The 25,398-nt window shown below is 41.9% G+C and overlaps 2 protein-coding genes and 2 long non-coding RNA genes across 6 annotated transcripts; all 4 read left to right on the forward strand.

Annotated features, from left to right (window-relative positions):
* Nucleotides 1-162: 162 nt before the first annotated feature.
* LOC115661859 (uncharacterized) lies at nucleotides 163-7,061 on the forward strand. The gene is made up of 3 exons (XR_008814388.1): nucleotides 163-201; nucleotides 1,183-1,298; nucleotides 6,959-7,061. It is a non-coding gene; the product is annotated as an uncharacterized LOC115661859 (long non-coding RNA).
* Nucleotides 1,508-6,682, forward strand: LOC115667658 (uncharacterized). 3 transcript variants are annotated; one of them, XR_008814385.1, is made up of 7 exons: nucleotides 1,508-1,589; nucleotides 1,715-1,804; nucleotides 2,072-2,098; nucleotides 2,234-2,263; nucleotides 4,965-5,082; nucleotides 5,930-6,032; nucleotides 6,368-6,682. It is a non-coding gene; the product is annotated as an uncharacterized LOC115667658 (long non-coding RNA). The 3 variants fall into 3 exon arrangements; XR_008814387.1 differs by having other exon boundaries at nucleotides 4,965-5,064; XR_008814386.1 differs by lacking the exon at nucleotides 5,930-6,032.
* A 2,834-nt stretch (nucleotides 7,062-9,895) lies between the features above and the next one.
* LOC115664017 (putative receptor like protein 25) lies at nucleotides 9,896-10,687 on the forward strand. Its single transcript, XM_030585966.2, has one exon. The coding sequence runs from the start codon at nucleotides 9,896-9,898 to the stop codon at nucleotides 10,685-10,687; it is 792 nt and encodes a 263-aa protein (XP_030441826.2).
* A 10,666-nt stretch (nucleotides 10,688-21,353) lies between these two features.
* On the forward strand, nucleotides 21,354-24,334 carry LOC115684155 (receptor-like protein 7). Its single transcript, XM_030608854.2, has 2 exons — nucleotides 21,354-22,635; nucleotides 23,439-24,334. Exons 1-2 carry the CDS (start codon nucleotides 21,555-21,557, stop codon nucleotides 24,332-24,334), a joined length of 1,977 nt encoding a protein of 658 aa, XP_030464714.2. The 5' UTR covers nucleotides 21,354-21,554.
* The last annotated feature ends 1,064 nt before the right edge of the window (nucleotides 24,335-25,398 follow it).

Consider the following 25,398-nt stretch of genomic DNA (forward strand, 5'->3'; position numbering starts at 1 on the left):
CCCGCACCGAATCTTATTGGGCCTTGGGCTTTCGGCCCACCATGCTGGTCAAGAAACAGCCAAAAGAATCGGGTCAGGCCCAAAACCCGTTTTCTTTTTCGGATCCAATACGTGAGCCCTAGGGTTTTACGTACGAAGCGATATAAAAGCTTCTCTCCGTCGGAACCATCTCACCGCCTCGGTTCTCAAGCTCCGAAGCAGGTACCGTTCGAGCTCGATCCTTTGGAATTATCGGTGCTGATCATCGCGTGATTGATCTTCGGCCTCTTGGGTCGCTCCTTCTTCGGTTTTGATTCGCGTCCGATTCGCTTCGATCCCATTTCGGGTTCGAATCTGTTTGCTTTTTGCTCCGTTTGGGATCCGCTTGTTCGTTTGAAAGCTTCGGCATTAGTCGCAGTCTTCGTCGTCGTTCGCGAGCTCAATCTGTTGCGTATGGCCTTGTTCGCCCGATCTAATTGGGCCGTTACGTGTTGTGAGATGCGAGGAGGTGTTTTCTTCACGAATCACGGGTGTTTGTTTTCCTGCCGAACGTATTGTGTTGGAAATGCCGTGTGTTGTTCTCGCTCGACCTCGTCTGTTGGAATTGTTGTTGAAATTATTGTTGGAAGTAAGTGTTTCCATTTTCTGGGCATGAGGAGGTTGAAATCAAGTTTTGATTTTTATCTGATTGTACTGCTTACTTGTTGGAATCGTTCGCAATGTAGCATTTTGTTGGTCTAGTGTGCAGGGGGAGTGTGAAGGTTTGAGAATGTCGATGCCCTTCGAATGGGGATTGTAGTTTTAAATCCAGACATGTTTCTTGTAGTTTTAAATGAGATTTACTCGGATTTCTGCAGTCTAGGAATGTCCCGATTTGAGCTCAAACATGTTGAAGCTTATTTAAGCTGTTAGTTGACAAAATTTAAAACTCACTATTGTTTGGTTTACTCGCTTACTGTGTCATTCTTATTCTGAATTGAAATTATTGTGTCGGCAATGTGGAAGATACTGTGCTTATGATATTTAGTTTTCTGAATTTCTATATAGGCTCTGAAAGCCAGTTTTAACATTGTGCAGAGTGTAAAAAACAAACTTGCTGTACTTTTCGTTAATGTGTTTGAATCATTTAAACTTTTGGTGATAACATATAAAGTACATCTCAGAGCCATCTTAACCTTAAAAGCTTTGTCTTTTTCATTTTAGGTAAGTCATGGTTAAATATAACAATGTCGTGCCAAATGGGCACTTCAAAAAGCACTGGCAAAATTACGTCAAGACCTGGTTCATCCAGCCTGCGAGAAAAGCTAGAAGACGCTTAGGTAGGGGTGTCAACCAAAACCGCGCCGGCCCGGCCCGACCCGCGCCGGCCTGGTCCGGCCCTAAAATTTAGAGTATTTTAGGGTCAGGCCTTAATCTTCTTCGAATATGGCCCTAAAATTTGGGGTATCATTAGGATTGGGGTAGGGTCGGGCCGACCCATTAACACTCTGGGCCAACCCATCTCCTCTCTCAGTCTCTCCCATTCTCTAGAGATGAAAAATCCCTAGATCTAAGCCAGCCGATTGCCGACGGAATCGATCGCCTCCATCGCCGTTTCACGACAGCTTCAGGTTTCTTCTGCAAGCCTCCATCGCCACATCTGCGACAGCTTCAAGTTTTTTTGCTGTTTGTTTCTTGCAAAAAGTTGATTCACGGCGATCTCATTCCTATCTTGGTGGATTGAAAAACTTTGCAGGGTATCGATTTGGTCACCGGAGGCAAGAGCAAGAAGACCAAGCGCACGGTGCCGAAGTCCGACGATATCTATCTCAAGCTTCTCGTCAAGGTCTGTCGGTGACTCCACAACGCGGTTTCGTCTTCCTTTGCATGTGCTTCGTTTCGTGTGAAACCTCAAGCGTTCATCGTTAGGCTTTTATTGTGGGGCGGAGGTTCAGCGTTAGTGCAATTTGAAATTCGTTTCCGGAATGCTGTAAATCATGGAAGGAAATGAATCTGTGAGCTGAGACATTTAGGGTTTCATTTTAGTCATTGATGTCTCCGTGCGATCTTTTGCTTCGATTGACTTTTTGCTGGTCTTGTTTTCCTTTTTTAGGGTTGGGAAGACTTCTCTGATGAATCAGTATCTTTTTGAAACCCAAATCTCCTCTTTCTTTTTGGGCTTGATTGATTGATTGATTCATATATATTCTGAAACCCAGATCTCCTCTTCCTTTTGCTTCAATTGACTTTTTGCTGGTCTTGTTTTCCTTTTCAGGGTTGGGGGACCGCTGATTGTGCTGTATAGGTGTGACATTCCGAATTTCGGCCCATTTTTGGGATTTATAAAACGTGTAATTCGTCAGTGTGCTTATAGTAAAAATCTCGCCCGGGAACTGATCACTCCCGGTTATTATTTTAAAATTGAGATTTCGCTAGAATCGCACTCGATCGAATTTGGCCGTTATTTAGAGCCCAAACTTTGGTGTCGAATTTCTTGGAGTTTCGGGACGAATTTAATTGGACGGTGTCGATATTATTGTGACCAGCCTCGATATTGCCCGGAATATGTGAAAAGTGGATTTTTGATCGGATGCGGATTTGGACTAGTAGACCTCCCTCGTGGTAGTTTGATTTAATTAATTTGGCCTTTGTCCCTTATTATACTCTAGGATTAATTTGGACCGCCGGATCGTTTTCGGTTTTAAATATGGGCCGTTGTATCGCAATGATTATTTGAATGAACGTTTGTTTCTCTCTCCTCTCTGCTGCGTTGCTGCTGTGCACGTGTTTTTCCCCCCCTTGTCATACTCTCTCTCCTCTCTCTCCTCTTTTTCTTCTTTTCTTCTTTTCTTCTTTCTTCCATTCTTCTTCTCTTCCTTCTTCTTGGCCCACGACTGCTCCAGCGTCTGCTTCTGCTTCTTCTCCTTGCTGCCCGTCACCGTCCGCCCGAGCTCGCCTGACCACCGCGTGCCGACGCCGATCCGCTCACTAGCCGCCGCGCCGTCGCCGCCGAGCCCCCCCTCTCCTTCTCCTTTCCCTATTTTTCCCAGCTGAGCCGCACCGTCGCCCCTGTCCACCAGCTCGCGACTATGCTTGCAGCTCGCCGGTATTGCTCAGCCGCTCGCCGGCCGGCCCTGCGTCGCCAGCCGCCGCGCCGTGCCGCCCCGACGCCGTCGTCGCCGCCCCCTCCTTAGCCCCATCTCCCTCTACCTCTCGCTCTCGCCCTCACCGCCCCAGCTCACCTCTCCCCTCTCCTTCGCACCGTCGCCGTCGCTGCCGCGTCGCCGTCGCCATCCAGCTAGCCCACCGGCCAGCCCGGTCGGCCGACCCGGTCGCCCCGACCCAGCCGGCCCGGTAAGCCCAGCCAGGCCAGCCCAGCCTAGCTCGCAGCCAAGTCACCCCGGGTCGTGGCCGAGCCGTTGCCTGCTCGCCCAGGCCACGTGCCCGACGCCTTGCCCGTTCAGCCCTAGGCGCCTCGCCCGTCCAGCTCGCCGTTCGCCCCGGCACGCCGTTCGGCCACCGCGCCTGCGCGCCAGGCACGCCGATAGGGCCACCGTGCCCGCGTTGGCCGGTCAGCGCACCCGTTTGGCCCGCGCCCGTGCCTAGTCCGGCACTGTTTACCCGGGCCATTTTAGGCCCGAGCCGATTTTCTCCGGGCCAAAACCAAGTAAGTGACTTCCTAAACCCTATGTAGTACTTTGGGTACTTTATGGACTTATTTAGGGTTTAGAACGGTTAGGGCACGGTTTAATTTAATTATATTGCTATATAATTGTGTTAGTTGGATTGGATGAGATTATATGCATGATTTGGATGTTCATATGTGGCCGATTGAATGTCGAGTTTGTGGGTTTGTGTGGCGTGCCGTGAATTGAATTGAGTTGTGAATGTGGATCGTTGGGTGCAATTGGCGTGAAATTGATTGAATTGAATGGCGTGTGTATGCATGTCGATTATAAGCCCGGATTGATCGGAGGGCTACGGACTTGGGACGTGTTGACGGCGGTCCGTGTGAAGGCATGAATGGCCGTGTGCCAAATGGATGCGGGCTTGAGACGTGTTGATGGTGGCCCGTTAAAGGTGTGTTGGACCGGGACGTGTTTACGTCGGTCATTAGAATTGAGCCCGGATTGATCGGAGGGCTACGGACTTGGGACGTGTTGACGGCGGTCCGTGTGAAAGCATGAATGGCCGGTGTGCCAAGTGGGCCTGAGGCGCAGTGGCGCGGGCAGTGAGAATGGACCTGAGGCGCAGTGGCGCGGGTCGTGAGAAAGATGTTCGGCCACGCATGCGAATTGAGTGTGATTGAATTGGCTGGTTGAGCGTGTGATTGAATTGGTTGGTTGAATTAGTTGGATTGATTGAGTGCAAGTGTGGTTGGTGTTTGAGCGATTGTGATGTGTTATTTAATTACTATTATTGTATTATCACGTTGTGACTAACGTGTAGAGTTGGCGTGGGCTTGATGACGAGGTAAGTACAATGATGCGAATTTTATATGTTATGGGGTAAATTGCATGTATGACTTGTCTGGGTACGCATTGGCCTATGTGGGGTATAGGGGGTTGCTTATTGAGACTTGTTCTCACGGTTATTATATAACCATTTCAGATCCGCGACCATGAGTGATTGGAGACGCTGCAAGGGTATCTCGGAGATCGAGGACGGGTTAAGTACCCGGTATTTTGAGTTCCCCTTTTTGTAGAGGAGTTAAGTTTGTGAACTATTGTCTCTTTTGAGGAATGTGGTTCTGTTGTTGTGGCCTAGCTTGGGATTGTCTTTTTGTGAGCGTCGTATGTATCTGCCAAGAGTAGGAATTACAGTTATTGTTTCGTGCTACTGCTACCCCTTGTCCTTATTATTTGTCTGGGTTGTTTCTATTTGTTTCCGCGCGTGCCTAATCTCTGATGTTTGGGTTGGGTCGGCGACGTGCCTGGGACGTCGCATTCAATGATCGACCATCGAGGGGTGTCGCGAGCCCGTTAGGGTTCAGGGCGTGACAATAGGTATGTGAATCGCAAGTTCAGCAATCAGTATAAGGCGACGATCGGAGCTGATTTCTTGACGAAGGAAGTTCAGTTTGAGGATAGGTTGTTCACATTGCAGGTGAGCCCCAAAAAAAGGGTGAATTTTTGGCATGGTTCCTAGTTTCTTTTCCGTGTAAATTGTATCATTTGAGCATGGATTTTGAATTGCATCTGTTGTGCTCATCGGTTTCTGCGAATTTAATGGCCCTTATTTGATTAAAACGATGTTGATTAGTTGGTGACAACCTTTGGCTTTCCTGCTCTGAAAAATTTACCATGATTACTCTGATACCGGGCTTTGTCTACATAGCATATGACTCAAGCTCAATGACCCATGGACTGCGTAAATCTCTGTTTCCCACTTTTTTTTCCCGATAAATCTGGTTACCTGGAATGCAAGAACTCACCATTTTGCCGCTTAAGGGACCTTTTTTTGCAAATATATGTCGTCCAGATTGGTTGAGCCAATGCCAATACAATCAAATTGCTTAGGTGATTTATTACAAACTATTTGGTCTAACAAATGGTCTGCTGTTTTCAACATGGAATGCTATTATCAATCTCACTTAGATGTTAGCAACAGCATAACAACTTATCACTATTAGCATGGTGGCTGCATTCCCTTTGGGATTTTGTTACTCATAAGGCATATTTGAATCTTAACTAATTATGCAAAATATTACTAGGAAGATATGGTTTCCCTTCTGGGTCCGACTTGGTGAGAATTCAGCTATGCAAAGTTCAGACCTAAATCTCTAAAAAGTCAAAACATGGAGTATATACACGAGGGGGCTCTAATTTGGGACCTATTATGTTGATGAAGATATTTCGAGGGGGCTCTAATTTGCTTTACGTTGCAATCCCTTTGCTTTTCTTTCTTCTTTTTCTCTTTCTTTTTTGTTTGGTGGGTGAAAATTGAAGTTGCTGTTGTTGGGTGTGAACAGTTCCCGAACGAGGTGTGAATTGAGCGTCTCCATTTTTGAATCGGGTGGTTTCTTTCAGTCGTTCAGAGCTTGAGGATTGAGCAGAAGAAAGCCTAATTTAATTGTAAGTTGTTTTAGCAGAGAAGACCTTTGCATGATTTAGTTAATTTTTGATAGTAATTAATTTTTATGCCCTACTCAATGTTTTGTTATATCTCTATCTGTGATAGAATTTGGGAATTCAACATCTTCTTATTTAGTTATGCTGTAATCAACTGGAAATTTTCTTGTAATGACAAAAAAACATTATTATTTTCGTAGTCGTCGTCATTATTATTACTATCATCGCCAACTTAACTAGAAACTTTCTTTTAATGATAACAGCATATTTATCCTTCTTTTTGTCCCCATTGTACTTTATGAATGGTCAATGAATGCTTGTTCTTTTGCTTTGATCAGGGCTGCATACAAAGGATATGCTGACACAATCAAATTACTTCTTTTTAGAGATGCATCCCAGGGAAGACAAGATAAAGAAGGTGTAGTGAGTATACGCATGGCAATCTTACTTCTGTTTTGTTGGTCCTCATGATGAGATGGTTTATCAGTAGCTCAAATCCATGTATAAAACCCATGAGCACTTCTGTTGGATAATCTTAGAAGATGTTGTGATTTTGGCATGCTGTATTAGGTTTTGCACTTTATTCGATCAAAGCAAGTTTTAATGCTAAGAATGGGAGCAATCATTGTTTCTAATGCGGTACTTTTTTTGTATCGTGTGTTGTTTCCAATCTATCTGCGAAAAAAAAAGGGCCCGACCCGACCCGGCCCGGCCCAAACCTTGTGGTGTACGGTGAACAAGGTCTTGGGTGGGTCTGGGCGGGTCAAGCATGACCCTATAGGTTTCGGGTCGGGTCGGGTATCAAGAAAGCCTGACCCGACCCGACCCATTGACACCCCTACGCTTAGGTAATTAAATTGCTCCCTTTATATCGAAGTGCTGTCATTCTTATTCTTGGAGCATTCTGATGTTCTTTATTTTGTGCCCAGCTCGGCTAAAGAAGGCTGTGAAGATTTTCCCGAGGCCAATAGCGGGTCCACTCTGACCAGTTGTTCGTGGTCAAACCCTGAAGTATAATATGAAGGTCAAACCCTGAAGTATAAGGGAAATCTTAGGGCGCGCATGGAATCCATTCTGGAACAAAATTTCTACTCCAGAATGCATTCCGGAACAGAAATGCGTTTGTTAAAAAATTTCCGGAATGCATTCCGGAGGAATTTTTGCATTCTGGAGCAAAAACGCGTTTGGTAAAAATACATTCTTTTTTTGGTTCCAGAATGAGTTTTTGCTTCCAGAATGTGTTTTGGGCCAAAAAAAAGAAGCTAGTTTTTGTAGCTTCTTGATTCCGGAATGCATTCTCCCTATTTTCTCACAAATTTTTTTTTTCAGAAAATGCATAAAAATTGAAAAATTCTAGAAAAATTCATAAAAATTTCCAGAAAATAAAAAAAAGTCAAATTTCGGGAAAATATGAAATTTGGAGAATTTTAAAAAAAATCAAAAATTTCAAAACTTCACAGAATAGCTTAAAATACATGTGACCACCCACTTTGAGTGAAATTTAAATTTTTTGAGGTGCCCAAAAAAAATCAAAAATTTCAAAACTTCACAAAATGGCTTAAAATACCTGTGGCCACCTACTTTGAGTGAAATTTTAATTTTTTGAGGTGCCCAAAAAAAATAAAAATTTTCAAAACTTCACAAAATGGCTTAAAATACTTGTGGCCACCCACTTTGAGTGAAATTTAATTTTTTTGAGGTGCCCAAAAAATTAAAAAATAAATAAAAAAATTTCAAAACTTCACAGAATGGCTTAGAATATCTGTAGCCACCCACTTTGAGTAAAATTTAAATTTTTTGAGGTGCCCAAAAAAATAAAAAAATAAAAAAATTTAAAACTTCACAAAATGGCTTAGAATACCTGTGGCCATCCACTTTGAGTGAAATTTAAATTTTTTAGGTGCCAAAAAAAATTTTAAAAAAATAAAAAATTTCAAAACTTTATAGAATGGCTTATAATACATGTGGCCACCCACTTTGAGTAAAAATTAAATTTTTTTAGGTGCAAAAAAATCAACAAATCAAAACAGATTGTTCAAATCAATTTCTGAGTGAATTAGTCATGTTTTACCAAACAGATTTCTCCTTTAAATCAATTTCTAAGCAAGAATTCCAGAAATCAATTTCTGGCAAGAATTTGATTTCTGGAGGAGAATGGTTACCATTCGTACCCTTAGTCTCTTGAATGAGTACTATGCCTGGGAGTGCTATTTCTCAGGATCGATTTCCTCTTCATTGGGGAATCTTTCTCATCTCACTGCACTGCTCCTCAACGGAAATAACTTGCAAGGTCGAATCCCTATTTCCTTTGCTGATCTTACCCAGCTAACGCTCTCTTCCAATAACTTGAGTGGTGATACTTTGGAGTGGGTGGTCAACTTGACAAAACTTACCATCTTCGACATTTCAGGTAATAGTTGAGGAAGTTTTCTTTTCTTTTTGGTCGGAAAGCTGAGGAAGTTGAGGGAGAAGAAGCCATGGTTCAGAACCTGGCCGAAGTTGCCGAGCCGGAGGGCCTTCTGGCTCATGCCTATCGCTAGACTCGAAGCTCTTGAGGCAGCGATGGTGGTTTTGCTCGTGGCCATCCCGGGGGGTTTTTGGTGGTGGTCCTGGAGGGAGTGAGCGGTGGTGGAGCTTGAGTGTCGGTGGTTCCATGGATATATCGAGAGAGAGAAGGAAAGAGATCCGAGAGGGAGAGGGACTTTCCAACTTTTTTACGGTGGGCCCCACAGTGCCACTTATCATCACAATTGCACCTATTATTTTCGGGCGACTAGATTTTTTAGCTAGAGAGAAAGATGAAATTGAATTTAATGGTGTAACTAACGCTCCTCGTCTCGTATCTTTTTTTAACCTTATGTTTGGTAGATAATTGGTTAAGCGGTGGATTGCCATCTTCATTTGAGAACCTCAAGCAGTTGACTTGGCTCGGCCTTTCTCGCAACGACTTGCGTGGTGATATTTCAGGCACATTGCGGAATCTGAAGGATCTTTAAGGGCTTGGCCTGGAGTCGCTTAATCTCAATGGCGTACTCAATGTAAATGATGTATTCAAACACAAGAACTTGAGATATTTATATTTGTCCTACAACAATATATCGTTCACCAAGTCATTCATCAATGCAGTTACATCGAAGCTTTACTTCTTATATTTGGATTTGTGCAACTTGACTGAGTTCCCACAGTTTATAGGCTACTTAAGTGAATTGGTGCGGTTAGACCTACGACACAATAGAATCCAAGGGACCTTTCCTAGATGGATGTGGAACAATAGCAAAGAATCTCTCAAGTATATAGATCTTTCTCACAATCTTCTAACCGGCTTCGAAAACGACCAGACCGATCATCTTTTGCCAAATGTGATGTATCTTGACGGTAGTTCTAACTCGCTAGAAACAACACTCCTTGTCCCACCACCCTTGGTCATGCTATACAACATCTCAAACAATTTCCTATTTAGGAAAGTTCCAACATCCATTTGTGAAGTGAGCTCTCTTGCAATGCTCGATTTGTCCAACAATGCTCTGAATGGCACACTTCCTCCTTGTTTGGATAGTATTGGTCCTTTGATTATATTGAATCTCGCGAGAAATAAATTCGAGGGCATGATTCCTCGCATTTACCCAGATGGTTGTTCATTGAGGATGATCGACCTAAGAGAAAACCGACTAAGAGGGATTTTTCCGAGATCTTTAGGAAATTGCTGAATGCTGGAGTATTTGAATCTCGGTGGCAACCAAATTAATGATACATTCCCATTTTGGTTATCGGAATTGGCCCACCTAAAAGTTATTGACTTGTAGTCCAATATGTTGCATGGATCCATAAAAGATAATCTAACCTGGCTTAACTTCACCAGTTTACACATGCCGGACCTATCCAACAACAACTTCAATCGTGAACTTCTTTCCAAGTTGTTAAAGAGTTGCTACGCCATGAAGGTCATCGTTGGTCAAGATAACTTGGCATATTTGAGTCTTTTTAAATGGCTTGATCTATCTTCTGTTTCATTCAATGAAGGTATGGATCATGCGATGACATTAATGAGTAAGGGCACGGAAAGAGAATATGTGAAGATTCCGGATGTCCTCATGGCGATTGACTTCTCCAATAATAAGTTCGAAGGGTTCATTCTTGAACTCATTAGAGATCTAAAGTCACTTCGTATGCTCAACCTTTCAAACACTTTCCTGATTGGTAGCATCCGTCCGTCCTTGGCCAACCTGACAGTGCTTGAATCACTAGATCTATCGTGGAACAAACTTGTGGGAGAGATTCCTCAACAATTAGCCCGCATCACATTTCTTTCGTTTTTCGTTGTCTCTCACAATCGTCTATTGGGACCCATACCGCGTGGAACGCAATTTGACACATTCGGGAGCAAATCATTTGTGATGAATGATGGTTTGTGCGGAAGTCCTCTGCCAAATAAATGGACAAATGGTGACAACGCTCCACCACCACCATCGTTCATAGTGGACAATGAAGAAGAGTGTCTATTCGACTTGGATTGGAGAATCGTGTTGGTTGGCGCTAGAGTCGGGTTTTTGGTTGGTATTGTGCTAGAGAACTTGATCATTGACGAGAAGAGTAGGTGGTTCTTGCACTACTCCAAGAAAATGGCAAATGGATGGAAAAGGTTAGGAAAGCTCTGGTAGACAAGAAAATATGCAGCTAGATACTTAATGCTCTGTGTTTAAGTAGCTTGTTGAGAATAGTTACACATGCATATCTGAAGATTCTAATCTATGTTTGTTTGCATAGTTCAGTATACTATTATGGAGATGCTGTTTTCTTAGTCATGAAACTTACAGTTCTTTAGGTTCTTAGAGGAATGTTTGTCCATAGATACATAAGCAACGTATGAATGTCTCTTGTTGTAATATTACTAGCCAAATGACTCAAGAATATAGAGAATCTAATCTAGGACCTGGTTTATCTATCTTGAATAAGAGCATTTTTTTGAAGCCTGTAAATACTGCCATTTAGAGACGTAATTGAGATGAGTTGATGCTAATGAAAAGCCAATTAATAAACACGGTGGACGATGATGTAAAAAGTTTGGTTATCCATGGAAACCAAGGAGATTGGTGTGAAAATTGTCATGATACTTAAGTAGAAAGGGCTTTCATTTGCTTCAATAATTTATCATTTTTCCGGTTGTTCACGGGCTCAAACTCAAGATTTGTTCTCCACAATTTGAATGTACATTCAAATGAAATTTCATAATAGAAGATTACCAATTTGTGTCATGACAGGATATTCGGTTATTTATGTCATTTTGTGGACGTGATTGATTACAAAGTGTTTATCATAAAAAATGATTGAAAATGTGTCATCCCGTGTCAGTTCAAGCTAAGTCATATTGAGTTCGTGTTTTTCTCGGTAAATTCGTGTCGTGTTCGAGTTACGTTGATATCTAGGAATTGCCACTTCCCATGCTCTTCGAGGTATTAGCTTGCAATCAAAGTGAGTTACCAAGAGCTTTTGAAACTAAAATTTTAATCTAATATAAAAATGTTCGCTTAAAGAGCATACATTTAAATGAGTGATTTAGTTGTATGAGTATAAATGTAAACATGAAATCTAACCAAATAACGATTTAAACAAAACTTTCTTATAATTCGTGCCAATTCTTTTAATGAGAATGACGAAAAATATGGAGAAAGTGGAGACATAAAGGGTACGAAAGTGCGTACCAATGAATTCAGAAAAGACCTTATTGTTTACTTTTTTTGAGTTTAACAGTTATTTAATACTCAACAGTCTGAATATTTAAAAACCTACACATATGAACTTTTCAATTTACTAAATCAATGAAAAGTTATTGTAATAGAACTTTGTGACTTTGAAATTCATTTTTCTCAAATCATCTTCTTAAGAATAATGCGAAAAAAAGTCCATATGACTCAACACGTCATGGCGATATTTAATAATCTATTACATGCATGAAATGTAAAATTCAAATGCAACACGTTGAGTCGTTGTTATAAAAGGTTTGATGATTTCATGAAAAATAATATTCTGCCATTTCATGTTGTTTTTCAATATAGAGTAGAATAAAAATTTGCTCTTTTCTGCTGCTAATTCGCTTTTGAGCTTGATAAATGCATTAATTATGAAGTACATGTGATCCTCCATGACCTATCGATTCATAAAGAGAATGTCACGGACTTCTCGATGCTTAGTGAAGGGCATGTCATAGAACAGAAATTAATGAATATTGTAAAGTAATGGGCTACTCTATCCACGCAAAACTTTGGCCGGGAAGAGTCGGCTCCATGTTGAATTAGGGAAAAAAAGAAGGAAAGGATAAGAGGGTTGATTTGAAAAACTTGCCTGGAATTTCAAGGTGAGCGGTGTGAACTTCAGTCCACTATCTTTTAAAGGGAAAATTTGACTCTTAATTTATGTGCTTTTTTTGGTTAAGGTCTTCAACTTTCAATTTATCTAATCGAGTCTAGCCCCTAGCACCAATTTTAATTAATTTGAACCGACGTTTCTATTGGACCGTTTCAGAGTACGAAGTGGGAAAGAAAAACTTGCTCCTATGGACTAGCTAGTGCCAAAAAGCGTTTCCTCAAGAGAATATGTAGGTTGATTTTAATTATTCAGTCCACATAAAACTTATGTAAAGTGCCAAAATGCGAGTCCTTATTTTCCACCTTCTAAGGACACAAAGGTCCATGGAACCAATTAAAGGAACTAAAAGAAAGCTTTGTCTAAGAAGCTTATATAAAGTGTCAAAATGCGCGTCCTTATTTTTGGTCCACTATCTCTTGAAAGGTAAAATTTTTTAATGTATGCATTTTTTCAAGCAAGTCCTTTGTTGCCAAAGCGCACATCCTAACAATATATTTAGTTTGAGTGTAGTTATCGAGTCTACATGAAGTTTATATACAGCGCCAAAAATATGCACCCTTGCCACTAAGGTACCAATTTAGATGACAAGAGAGTTTTCTCATCTCGTTATGATTTTGGGTTCAAATCTTTAGAGAGTACTCCAAGGGTAAAATTATTATGAGAAAGTGTGTTCATGAAACCGCTCGGGGAGATGGAATAGTTGAGGTACGCGAAAGCTAGCTCAAGTACTACCTAATTGGCCATGTACCAAAAAAACGAAAATGCGCCCCCCATTTTCCACCTTGTTTAAAAGACACAAGGGAACTAAGTAAAAGAAACGAAAAGAATATTTTATCTAGGAAGCCTTTGTCCCAACCTGTTGTACAGAGAAGAAAAAGAAAAGGAAAAAGAAATTGATCAATGCTCGACTGGAATTCTAAATAGCAGTGCTCTTTTTGTTCATCATTTGTTAAGGGTAATTTGACTTTTCGTCCTTTAACTTATGTATTTTTTTTTCAATCAAGTCCATGAACTTCTAATAAACCTAATCAAGTCTTTGAACTTGTATAATTTTTCTAACCAAGTCAGGTGCCCAACACTAATTCTGATAAATTAGAACTTACGTGGGTGTCGGACCATGTCAAAGTTCGAGCAAATAAGTCCATGCCAAAATGCGCGTCCTTATAGAATATTTAGTTTGAGTGTAATTATTCGACCTGCAAGAAACTACATAAAATATCAAAATGCGCTTCTTCCACCTTGTTCAAAAGACACAAAGGAACCAATTTAAAAAATCAAAAGAAAGTTTTGTCCAGGAAGCTTCGTCTTCTACCGTCGTACAAGACGTGACAAGAGAAGGACAAAAAAAAATTAGATTAGAAAACTTGCTTGGAGTTCCAAAATGAGCAGTGCAGTGCCGTTTTGGTCCACCATATGCTAACGGTAAAGTTTTACTTTTCCTCTCTTAATTCACACTTTTTCTTTCAATCAAGTTCTTGAACTTTTAATTTAATTAATCAATTCCTTAAAAATCCTTTATTTTTAAGTCCAACCCTTTGGCACCGGGAAAATTACCAAAAAAGTCCTAAACCTTTTGCAGTTGTACCAATTCAGTCCTAAACCTTTTTTTTGGATAAATTCAGTCCTAAACCCTTTGCAATTCAGCCAATTTAGTCCTTTTAGCAGGCCGGAACTGACGTGGACGCCGGCCGGCACTGACGTGGACGCCAGCCGGTGACGTAGCAATACTTTAATATTTTTTTCGAATTATTTTTTTCCTTTCTCTCTTTTTTTTTTCTTTTCCTTCTTCCCCCTGGCCAAACTGGCCAGGGGGAAGCTCGCCGACGAGGTCCATTGGGGAGGCTCGCCGTCGCCGGGCAAGGCGAGGCGACCTCGCCCAGCCTCGCCATGGCTGTGCGACGGCGAGGGCCGGCGAGGGTGGAGCTCACCATGGCTGGACGAGCTCTGCCCTCGCCGTCGCTGGGCGAGATTGGCGTCGCCCAGCCATGGCGAGCTCCGCCCTCGCCGGTCCTCGCCAGATCTGGGTGACGTCGCCCTTGCCGGCCACTCGCCATGGCCGGGCGAGCTCGACCTCGCCCAGATCTGGCGAGGTCGAGCATCGCCGTGGTTGTGCGACGGCGAGGCTCGCCCTCGTTGGCACTGGTGAGGACCGGTGAGGGCGAAGCTCGCCCAGCCATGGCGAGCTCCACCCTCGCCGTCGCACAGCCGTGGCGAGGCTGGGCGAGGTCGCCTCGCCTTGCCCGGCGACGGCGAGCCTCCCCAGTGGACCTCGCCGGCGAGCTTCCCCCTGGCCGGACTGGCCAGGGGGAAGAAGGAAAAGAGAAAAAAAAAAGAAAGGAAAAAAAAAGAAAAAAATTAAAATATTGCCACGTCATTAAAATACGTCCACGTCAGCGCCGGCCGGCGTCCACGTCAGCTCCGACCGGCCAAAAGGACTGAATTGGCGGAATTGCAAAAGGTTTATGACTGAATTGGCAAAAAAAAAGATTTAGGATTGAATTGGCACAACTGCAGAAGGTTTAAGACTTTTTTGGTAATTTTCCCCTTTGGCACCAGTTCTGATAAGTTCCATCTAACGTGGCTATCAAACCATGCTGAAGTATGACGTGAAAAAGAAGTAGCCTCGACAAACAAGGCACCATGGAAAATGACGTAAATGTTTTCCTTTACGGACATGCTGTTGACACCTAAATTTTAACTAGTCATTTAGGAACAATTGCATAGAAAATTAGGGATTACTTTTTTAACCCCTAAACAAAAAATATAATTAGATGACATTGCATATAGATATTAGGAGCATTTCTTTAATAGTTAATTAGGCCCATATAGTTCGCATATCTATCGGACCGACGGCAGATGGACTCGAGCGAATGGTTCCGAGCTTAATTGAATTGATTGAACCAAGCCCATGGCTGAAAATTGCCTCGCGCTTCACACATGTTGGCCAAATTACACGTGTAAAATACACGTGGAGTGCTCAATTTAGAAAAATCAACTAAGCTACTAAGTTACCAAAACTTTGGAAGTTTGAGCAATCACCAAGCTTGTGTGCGAGAGATGGGAATATTATTTTGATCATGAGCATATATTGGTGTATACACTTCGGCCAACAGAGAGTAAATATCGAAAGAAACAAAAGGAAAAGAATAAAGAAGCGGTGGATCTTGAGGAAAGTGGACTAGGGAAGAATCGGTTAATATCAATGAGAATATTTGATTGAAGGACAATATCCAGCAAGGAGTCGGTAAGCAGAGATTATAAATTGAGGTATTTTACACAGAAGAAGGGGAGGGGGGCTTTTCTTTTGGATCGGATCAGACACAAGAAACACAGAGGGAAAACACGAGAGCGAGAGAGAGGAACGGGGGGAGAGAGAGGATCACGGGTGGACTTGTCCCGCCGCTGCATCCGTGTGGCCTCACCGCCGGGCCTCCACCAACATCGCGCACGCTCACGGCCAGACCTGTGGCCGTGAGTCACTGCTGCCCCGAAGTCGACACTGCCGTGCCCGTGTCGCCCATTCCAACGCCGGGCTGGTTGCTGCTTCTCCCTGACATCCGCAACTCCTGCCGCTGCTGTCGCCAGCCCGATGTTGCTGCTGTTCCGAGCGCACAACAGAACCACTAATTTCGCTGGTCCCGTAGTCCCGGAGGAACAGCTTAGTCCCAGCCTCGTCAAAGCAGCCACTTGTCAACTCCAGCAGCTTCCCAGACGTCATTCTTCCAATATCAGTGTCCCTCAAGCAAAACCACAGCACCAGCAATCTTCCTGCACCAAGACGACGAAGCCGCACATTCGGAGTCCCAGCGACAGTCCAGGCAAAGTCTCAGAAACCCAGCGAACGTCCAGCAAACCGGCTCCAGCGTCTCCTTCAACGAGGCCTCGTCGTGCCCGGTTTTGAACGGTTTTGAATCACTCCCAGTAAGTCCAACCCAGCATAGAGTCATTCGGTGGTCAAAGGAAAAGCATCCAGCCAAGAGAGGTGTATAATTGATAAGACAAAATCGTGAGCCAAGGAGGTGGTTTGCATGGTCAAAGTAAAAGAGAGCTTGATTGGTGAATAGAGAGTTTCAAAGGGGGTTCGAGTTCTTCAAGGAGTCCCCAGACTACCGCCTACTACGTGATTTTCCAGTTCACGAATAACAAGTTTCTCGGAGTGATCTTGTTGCGACCAGCAAGCTTCGATCACAAACGGAGCAGCCTCCCGCGGGGAACTCGGAGCAACGTTCCACCGCGACCGATTCTGTTCCAGTCTTTCCACCATACCAAGTACACCGCCAGCCTTGGCCCCGCAAATCACACCGAGGAGCCCACGACCACACCATCGAGTCCCAGTCGCGAAACCGTCGGCCACCGTCCCGATCCGCGATCCCGAGACGATTCAAACTTGGAAAGTAATCCGTGAAATTAGGTAAGGTTCTTATCTAATTTTTTTTTTTAAATATTTGGATTCCTAATTTTACGTGTTTAAATATTGCGTGATTTTTGTGGATTGTTAGATATTTTAGGATGATGCATGCGATATCCGTGATATTTGAAAACACCCCAAATTAGGATAATTTCCTAATTTAGCAACGTATCTGGACGATTATCCGACCTTATCCATAAGGTATGATACGCGGTGATATGGAAAATTGTTATCTTGTCCATAATTACTTGGATACGATAATAAATTTTATTTGCTTTTCAAACTTGAACAATCAACTTTCTGTCGATAGCTATAACCCTATAGATATGACCGTTAGTTTGATTTCTTTGCCTTATCTGAATTTGAAGAATCTTGCGGATTGCGTGGATTGTTTGAATGTGATTGGTATTTTGTTTGATTGTTTTCCTTTTAAATAAAGAAAATCTAAAAAAATTGTTAGTTAGATTTAAATTAGAAATTGTTTTAATCTTAGTGGATTATTTAGGATATTTAATGATTTCGAATTTTAATAAAAATCCAAAAAAAAAAGAATCACTTTAGGATAGATCAAATCATTTTCTCTAGGATAGATTGCATGTTAATTTGAGTAATTTTTAATTCCGAATTTCATTTGAAAATACCAAAAATAAATCATTTGTCCGTCATTAGAATTAGGTCACGTCGTCGCATGACATATAGTTTGCATGTTAGGCTGCATTAATCGCATGTTAATTTTTGCACGTCATTACATATAGGTTAGTTTTCATTTAAATAAGTGAAAATCTAAAAAATATTGAGTGAACTGCTTGTTAATTAGAAATCATATTAGGATTGTTGATGTGATTTTCTAGCTAACAATGCAGATGCTTACGTTGCTTCAAGGTAAGTAATTCTCCCAATCTTGCAATTTATTTAATGTTTTGATTATTGGGTGTTACTTTGATGGTTTGCGCACCCGCATGATCACCTCACATGCTAGTGACTAAGTTAAAATGAATCCAAACTGTCTGCCAAAACATTTTTTGAAAAGAAAAGGTACCGAAAGGGCGTTAGACTAGATCTAGCGTAACCAAGTCCCCGAGCTTAGAATCTCTGGTTCGTAGGAATAAAACATATCTCCCTATGTTTTATTTAGGTTTATAATCGACCTACCATAAATAGATTAGTGGCAACTCCAAGCATGAAAACTTTTGCATGTTAAAAACTTAAACCCTAAGTTGCGAATTGGTAGGGCTTGGGAGGGCCCGAGTTAGGCTTAGTCTTAACAATCCATTAGCCTGAGAAAATTTAGGTCGCGACACATGCTACCGTTAAGATTTTGCCTCCACGGGAAAGACCGAGGGTCGACAAAGTGACAATTAAGATCAAGTATACGATGTATGTCTTGCCATGCTATAGTATTAGGAGATGGGTTTATCAAGAGGATTCCGAAGTCTGCCATGGGATGTTACTCTTGGACTAATCACAAAATACTCGACATATTGCCTCTCACTGCCTTCCTTTTTTGAATAATTTTAATATTTATAAGCAAATTGTGGTAATTTTTTTGGCAAAAAGGGAAAGAAATGGTCGTACATCCACGAGGTGGAAATTTCAGGTCGAATTCTCATGTCGTGATGGATGGGTTCATGTGCAATCATGACTGCGTGTTTTAACGCGGCATCTTGTTTCTTTTTCCACGGATCGGCCAAAATTGAGAGACCCGTAAAAAAAAGCTAATGTTTTAACATATGATTGTACTTCAAACCAAAAAAAAAATGATTGTACTAATCGCGCATTATCCATAAAATTATTATATACAATACGTATATGATCTTTGTCTCATTTTCTATTTAGTCGGTACACTTGTAATTGCTACATAGAACCACCAAGGTGTCGGTTTAGATGGCCCGAAGTTTTCTTCTCTCCTTGTAGTATTGGGTTCAATCCTTATTGGGAACACTCTCGAAGTAAAATCCTTATTGGACCAAGTCGATACGAGGGAGTACGCCCTTAAGATCGTCTAGGAAAATGAACTGATCAAGGTGTGCAAAAGCTAAATTACGAAAAAAAAAATGTTACGTAGAAGTTGATTGTTGTCGGGTTGGTTGGTTGAACTCAAAAGTCAAGTTGCAAAGCCAAAACTTAGATTAGGAAGCAAGGTACACAAAGGTTACCATACCCTAACTTTTGTTTCTAACCCTTAGATATACATGAAAAAATAGGGTACTAGTGCTAGATTACGTTAAGAAGACGTGCGTGATGTGCTAGTTGAAGTGGCCATCTCAGATTCTCCCCTCGACTAGTGGAAGACTTGGAAGACGACTTTTGAGTCAAGGTGTGGTTGACGTCTTATGCCGAAGGCGGACTAAATGATGAAATGCAACGTCGACTTCACTTACACGGCATGCATTTGAATTTTTTATCAATAAGGTGTAGGAAGTGCCTCAAAATTTCCACTTTAAAGCAGAAGAGATCCGTGGTCCGAATCTTGACCCTTAAAATAAAGTGAGGAAAAAGTAACTTGTATGAAATTTCACTGGCCCTTGTCCTATTACTTCTTTTGAAAAACGCAGTTCATCTAGAAAAATGTCGACTTAACAACAGAGTCATCGATCCTGATAAACTCGTCCATCATCAAAGTCAAAAGATATGAACCCTAATGTAAAATCCGAACGCGCCCTATTACTAACGTGGTTAGCGATCAATCTATTCACTCTTGTTTTTTTTTATTGATCAATGTAATTGTCTAGTCAGCCATCAAAGGATTTAACTATAATTAACTCTATTAATCTTTTTGTTCCCTTTATCGTTTCCTCGTTATTTTAGATTCCTATAAAGCGATTACACCATGAGGAGTACTATATGACATGGTTCCACACAGATTTTGAGCAATTAAGAGTACGTGTACTTTTAACTTTTTGTTGTTGTCGTTGTTGGTTTCAGTACGTACAACTATAAAGTTGAATAATCTCATTAATGTCTTCTTTCGGAGAGGGCGTAAACATAAATTAAGTCTAATCTTTTGAGAATAATGAAGTGTTAAGCCAATTTCTTTTAGTACGCTCTTTAATGACAAAGTATTGTGAAAAGAGTGAGAACAAAGTTGAATTCTTTTTCTAAATTTGAATCAAACAGAAAGATTTACGAAATGAAAAGATGAACAAAGATAACACTAGTGCAGCATAAAAAATAAAAACTAAGCAAACATTTTTGCAGGAAAGTTAATCCAAAATGAATATAGATTAAAGATAGCAAAAATACATTAGGTTGTTAAGAAATTTAATCACTGCCCAAATATATTTTGTTCACATACATACATACGTACATACCTACATACATATATACATACATTCATGCATACATACATTCATCTAAATAAATAATCTTCCCATTTTTTAACGCCGAAAGTCAAATAACTAATCTTCCATATGCTCAAGAAAATTTGATGTTTATGCAGTTTTAAAAAAAAATGTTGTTTTAATGTGTGCACACACAGTACATTTTACTAGTAATATCAACTATATGTTAAACATTGAACTATCCCTTCTTTTTGCCATAAAACACCGAACTATCTTACTTGATTTTTCTGGTAATACAAATTGATTCGATAAAAACATGAGATTTTTTTTTAACTTATCTCGCTAAATTTAGGATTTACAACGTAAATTAACCCTTAAACCCATCTATTAATAGCCTTAAACGAGTGGAAATCGTAAAATTATCCCAATCCCAGTGCTTAGGTTAGTTCAACTGGTTTGTCACAAGGAAGAAAATTCTTTGTTGGGTTTTGTCAAGTTTTGGTATTTTTTTCTTCTTTTCTACGCGAAAAAGACGGGAGGTGTCATTTCACTGGTAAGTGGACCATGCCAATAGTACTGGCAATGAATGGTCAAACACGGCACAAGAAAATACAGCTTTTGACAGATGATGCCTTCATCTTGCTTGGACTCTTGACTCTCCCTACCATTTTCAAGAAAATATCGTATGGTCTTTGGATAGGTAATGGGCTCTACAGTAGATTCTAATTGAGAGGAAATATGTAAAATGATTTAAATTTGTTACTCAGCCTGTACGCAAATTGTGTCAGACGCATGATAGCGCACGCGATATAATTAAGAGAGAAATTTCACTAATCAAAAATCAATATGAAACAATGAATGAGAAAATGAGCATTAAACTTGATGAATCCCAAAACAAAATGACTTTTTTGGTGATAATTTCAAGTGAGGTAGGGAGAGAATAGATGTATAAGTGAGTTTACAGTTAAAGAGACACGGGCCCACCTATAAAAATGGGCTTATTGATGAAAGTCCGCACAAGCAACTCATATGGATGAACAAACAACGTTGAACAACCTCTGTACTTGAAATTACGCCTTCAAGCTGTGAGTCAAAATCAAATGACATGAACAATTTTACATGGGAGATTGTTGCCAATTTCCACTATGTCACCAAAAGAAACGAATGGATACTCTATCGAAAGCATGACAGAGAAATATAGATAAAAGGGGACAATGCCAAGCCGCTGCGCTCGTGCTCTGGATGATAAAACAAATGTATATAGGTCTAACGTCGTGCAGTTTTCAAACCCATACAGAAGGCATACATAAAATCCATGAAAAGTATTGGGGTCAAGCACTTTGAATGGCCAAGTAGCAAGATATTTCCATTGATAGAACGAATTGTTGCTGCCTATAAAAAGCTTCTCCGTTGCACTCTCCCACGAAAACTCACTTCAGTAACCAAAAGAACAAAACACAAAAGCAGAAAAATATGGCAGCCTTATCATTATATCTGCTGCTTACTTGGATGTTCCTACTCTCTCTCTTTCGTACTAGGCTTGCTGAGGTATCATGTCATGCGGATGAGAGCTCTGCCTTAATGAAATTCAAGAGAAGTTTCAAAACCAACACGACAGATTGGCGATGCGTTTATCCAAAGGTCCACTCTTGGTCTCTGGATGGAAGTGGAGATTGTTGTTCGTGGGACGGCATCGAATGTGATGAGGTCACCGGCCGAGTGATTGCCCTCAATCTCAGTAAGAGTTGTCTCTTGGGCACCATGAGTCCCAACACCACTCTCTTTCAACTCGTTCACGTGGAGTCGCTCAATCTTGCTTACAACAGCTTCGACTTCTCCCCAATCTCATACGGCTTCAGCAATCTTTCGAGGTTACAATGCCTTAATCTCTCCCACTCAGATTTTTCCGGTGAAATCCCTCACGATATCTCGCAGCTATCCCGGTTAGTTTCTCTCGATTTGTCCAGTCCTTGGGGCCCGACACTTCATTTGCCCAACATGGGCGACCTTGTTCATAATTCGACTGGGCTAAAAGAAATCGATCTTTCTTTTGTAAGCTTGTCATCACCTGTCCCTCATGTGCTAGCGAATTTCTCTTCCTTGACATCGCTTTGGCTTGGATATTGTGGATTGAATGGAGACTTTCCGGTCAACATTTTTCAGCTGCCAAACTTGGAAGTCCTAGACATTGGTGGCAATTCCAACCTTTCTGGTTTTCTTCCCAAATCGCATTGGGGTTCTCCATTGAAATCCTTATACCTTTACTATACCAACTTCTCGAGAGAAATACCCGCTTCGATCGAAAATCTTAGTCTCTTGAATGAGTTAATCGCCTGGAATTGCCATTTCTCAGGATCGCTTCCCTCTTCATTGGGTAATCTTTCTCATCTCACTAGACTACTCCTTGACGGAAATAACTTGCAAGGTCAAATCCCTGTTTCCATTGCTGATCTTACCAAGCTATCGATGCTAAGGCTCTCTTACAATAACTTGAGTGGAGATACTTTGGAGTGGGTGGTCAACTTGACAAAACTTACCTTCTTGGACATTTCAGGTAATAGTTTCTTCCTCTCTACCGGTTCGGTCGGATCTCTTTCCTTCTCTCTCTGCAACTTCATGGAACCACAGATCTATCGAGCTCCATGGCCGCTTGCTCCCTCCCCGACCACCACTAAAACCCCCGCTGCGACGGCCACAAGCAAAACCAGAAACAGGGACTTCCTCCTCTACCTCAAGGCCTACCTCGGCAAGCGAGACGCCACGAAGATCATCCTCTCCTCCTCCCTCCTGCCCGAAACCCTACCCCCTCCATCAATGGCCGCCACTTGCGTGTTCTGTCGAAGATCAGCGCGTGGGCGGAGTTCGTCGGGTACATTGGGAGCGTGAATCTGAAAATTAGGGATTTGAGGAGGTTGCGGGAGGACGAGACGTGCGTCGAGTCGAGCATCGAGATCGCGACGTCGAGGGGGATCAATTGCGAGGAGGAAGAGTTGAAGTTGAGGAAGTTGTGGGAGAAGAAGTTGACGATGAAGAAGCTGTCCGTGGTTCAGGACCTGGCCGAACTTGCCGAGTCGGAAGGGCGGTGGAGCGCAAGAGATGGGTGGTTCCATGGAGTTGCAGAGAGAGAGAGAGAAGGAAAGAGATGCGACCCGAACCGGCAGAGAGGAGGAGAGGGAGAGAGACTTTTCCAATTTTCTGAACGTGGGACCCACAGTGCCACTTTTTGTCCACTGAGTGGGCTGGTGCATAGATGACGTGGCGTCACATTTGCTCCTAATATCCTCAATTGCGGTTAGTCCATGGTGTAACTAACGCTCCTCTTGTTTTGTGTCTTTTTTATTTCTTTCTGTTTGGTAGATAATCGGCTAAGCGGTGGACTTCCATCTTCATTTGAGAACCTGAAGCAATTGGCTTTGCTCGTCCTTTCTCACAACGACTTGGGCGGTGATATTTCGAGCACATTGTGGAATCTAGAAGATCTTGAATGGCTTTACCTGGGGCCACTTAATCTCAACGGCGTTCTCGATGGATATGATATATTCAAACTCAAGAACTTGAGAGGCTTATATTTGTCCTACAGCAATATATCGTTCACCAAGTCATTCAGCAACGCCACTACATCGAAGCTTGCCTACTTATACTTGGATTCGTGCAACTTGACCGAGTTCCCACAGTTTATAGGCTACTTAAGCGAATTGGTGCTGTTAAACCTACAACACAACAGAATCCGGAGGACCATTCCTAGATGGATGTGGAACAATAGCAAAGAATCTCTCGAGTATATAGATCTTTCTCACAATCTTTTAACCGGCTTCGAAAACAACCAGACCGATCTTCCTTTACCGAACTTGAAGTATCTTGACATGAGTTCTAACTTGCTAGAAACAACCCTCCCTATCTCACCACCCTTGGTCGTGCTATACAACATCCCCAACAATTTCCTATCTGGGGAAGTTCCAACGTCCATTTGTGAAGTGAGCTCTCTTGTTGTGCTTGATTGGTCCAACAATGCTCTAAATGGCACACTTCCTCCTTGTTTGGGTAGTATTGATCCTTTGACTATATTGAATCTAGCGAGAAATAAATTTGAGGGCATGATTCCTTACATTTACCCATATGGTTGTTCATTAAGGATGATCGACCTAAGAGAAAACCGACTAAGAGGTATTGTTCCGAGATCTTTAGGCAATTGCGGAATGCTGGAGTTTTTGAGAGGAGGTCAACTAGGCTTTAACCAGGGAAGTAACTCTTGAGGAGGTTACTGAGGCAACCTTCCAGCTAGGCGGGTTAAAGGCCCCCGGACTAGATGGCTTGAGTGGAAAAATTTTTCAATATCACTGGAAGGATATCCAAAATGAAGTATTCAAGGAGGTAAGACTTTTCTTTAGTTCAGGAAATCTTAACCCTGAATTAAATAAAACCTTTATTACCCTCGTTCCTAAAGTTCCTAATCCAGAGAAGCTAGATCAATTTCGCCCTATAAGCTTGTGCAATTTCACTTACAAAATCATTTCAAAAAGTTATGGCTAATAGATTGAAACCGTGGCTCCCGGAATTGATAGCCAAGAAGCAAAGTGCCTTTGTTAGTGAGCGACAAATTCAAGACAATATATTAATAGTACAGGAGGTACTCCATCAGTTATGAATTCGAAAAAGAAAAGAGAAATTCCATGCAATGCTCAAATTAGACATGAAAAAGGTGTATGACTGGGTGGAATGGGATTTTCTGGAAGCGAGTATGCTGAGAATGGGATTCTGCGAAACATGGGTCTCCTAGATTATGAAATGTGTCTCCATAGTCTCATACAGTGTTAAAATGTATGGGGAACCTTTGCCCACCTTTCAGCCTACTAGAGGAATAAGACAAAGTGACCCCCTTTCTCCCTACCTCTTTATCATTATGGCTAATGTGCTATCTGTTTTGCTGCAGAAAGCGGTGGAAAATGGAAGTATCAAAGGGATCAAATTAAACCACTTCTGCCCAACTTTATCTCACCTACTTTTTGCGGATGATTTAATACTCTTTCTTGAAGGAAAGATTGTTGAGTGTCAGAATGTGGCAGCGGTTCTGAATCAATACTATTTTGCGTTTGGACAAGCAATAAATTTGAATAAGTTACCCACTCATCAGTGGCCGCGTTGGTTTGTGCTCAGTTCCTTTCACGAGAGGTCCTGGGTTCAAACTCGTCCATCGGTGATTTAAGTGGAGGGTCGTGGCGGTGGGATGCTGCGCTAGCCTCCCTCGAGGACTAGTCGGGCATCACCGCTGGTTTGAGCCCTAGTTCGCCGGCCGCGCGGACACCTCGGTTATCAAATT

The sequence above is a fragment of the Syzygium oleosum genome, unplaced genomic scaffold, assembly GCF_021117445.2.
Source record: "Syzygium oleosum isolate NSW1041296 unplaced genomic scaffold, Sole_v2.1 Sole_v2.24, whole genome shotgun sequence".
NCBI lineage: Eukaryota > Viridiplantae > Streptophyta > Magnoliopsida > Myrtales > Myrtaceae > Syzygium > Syzygium oleosum.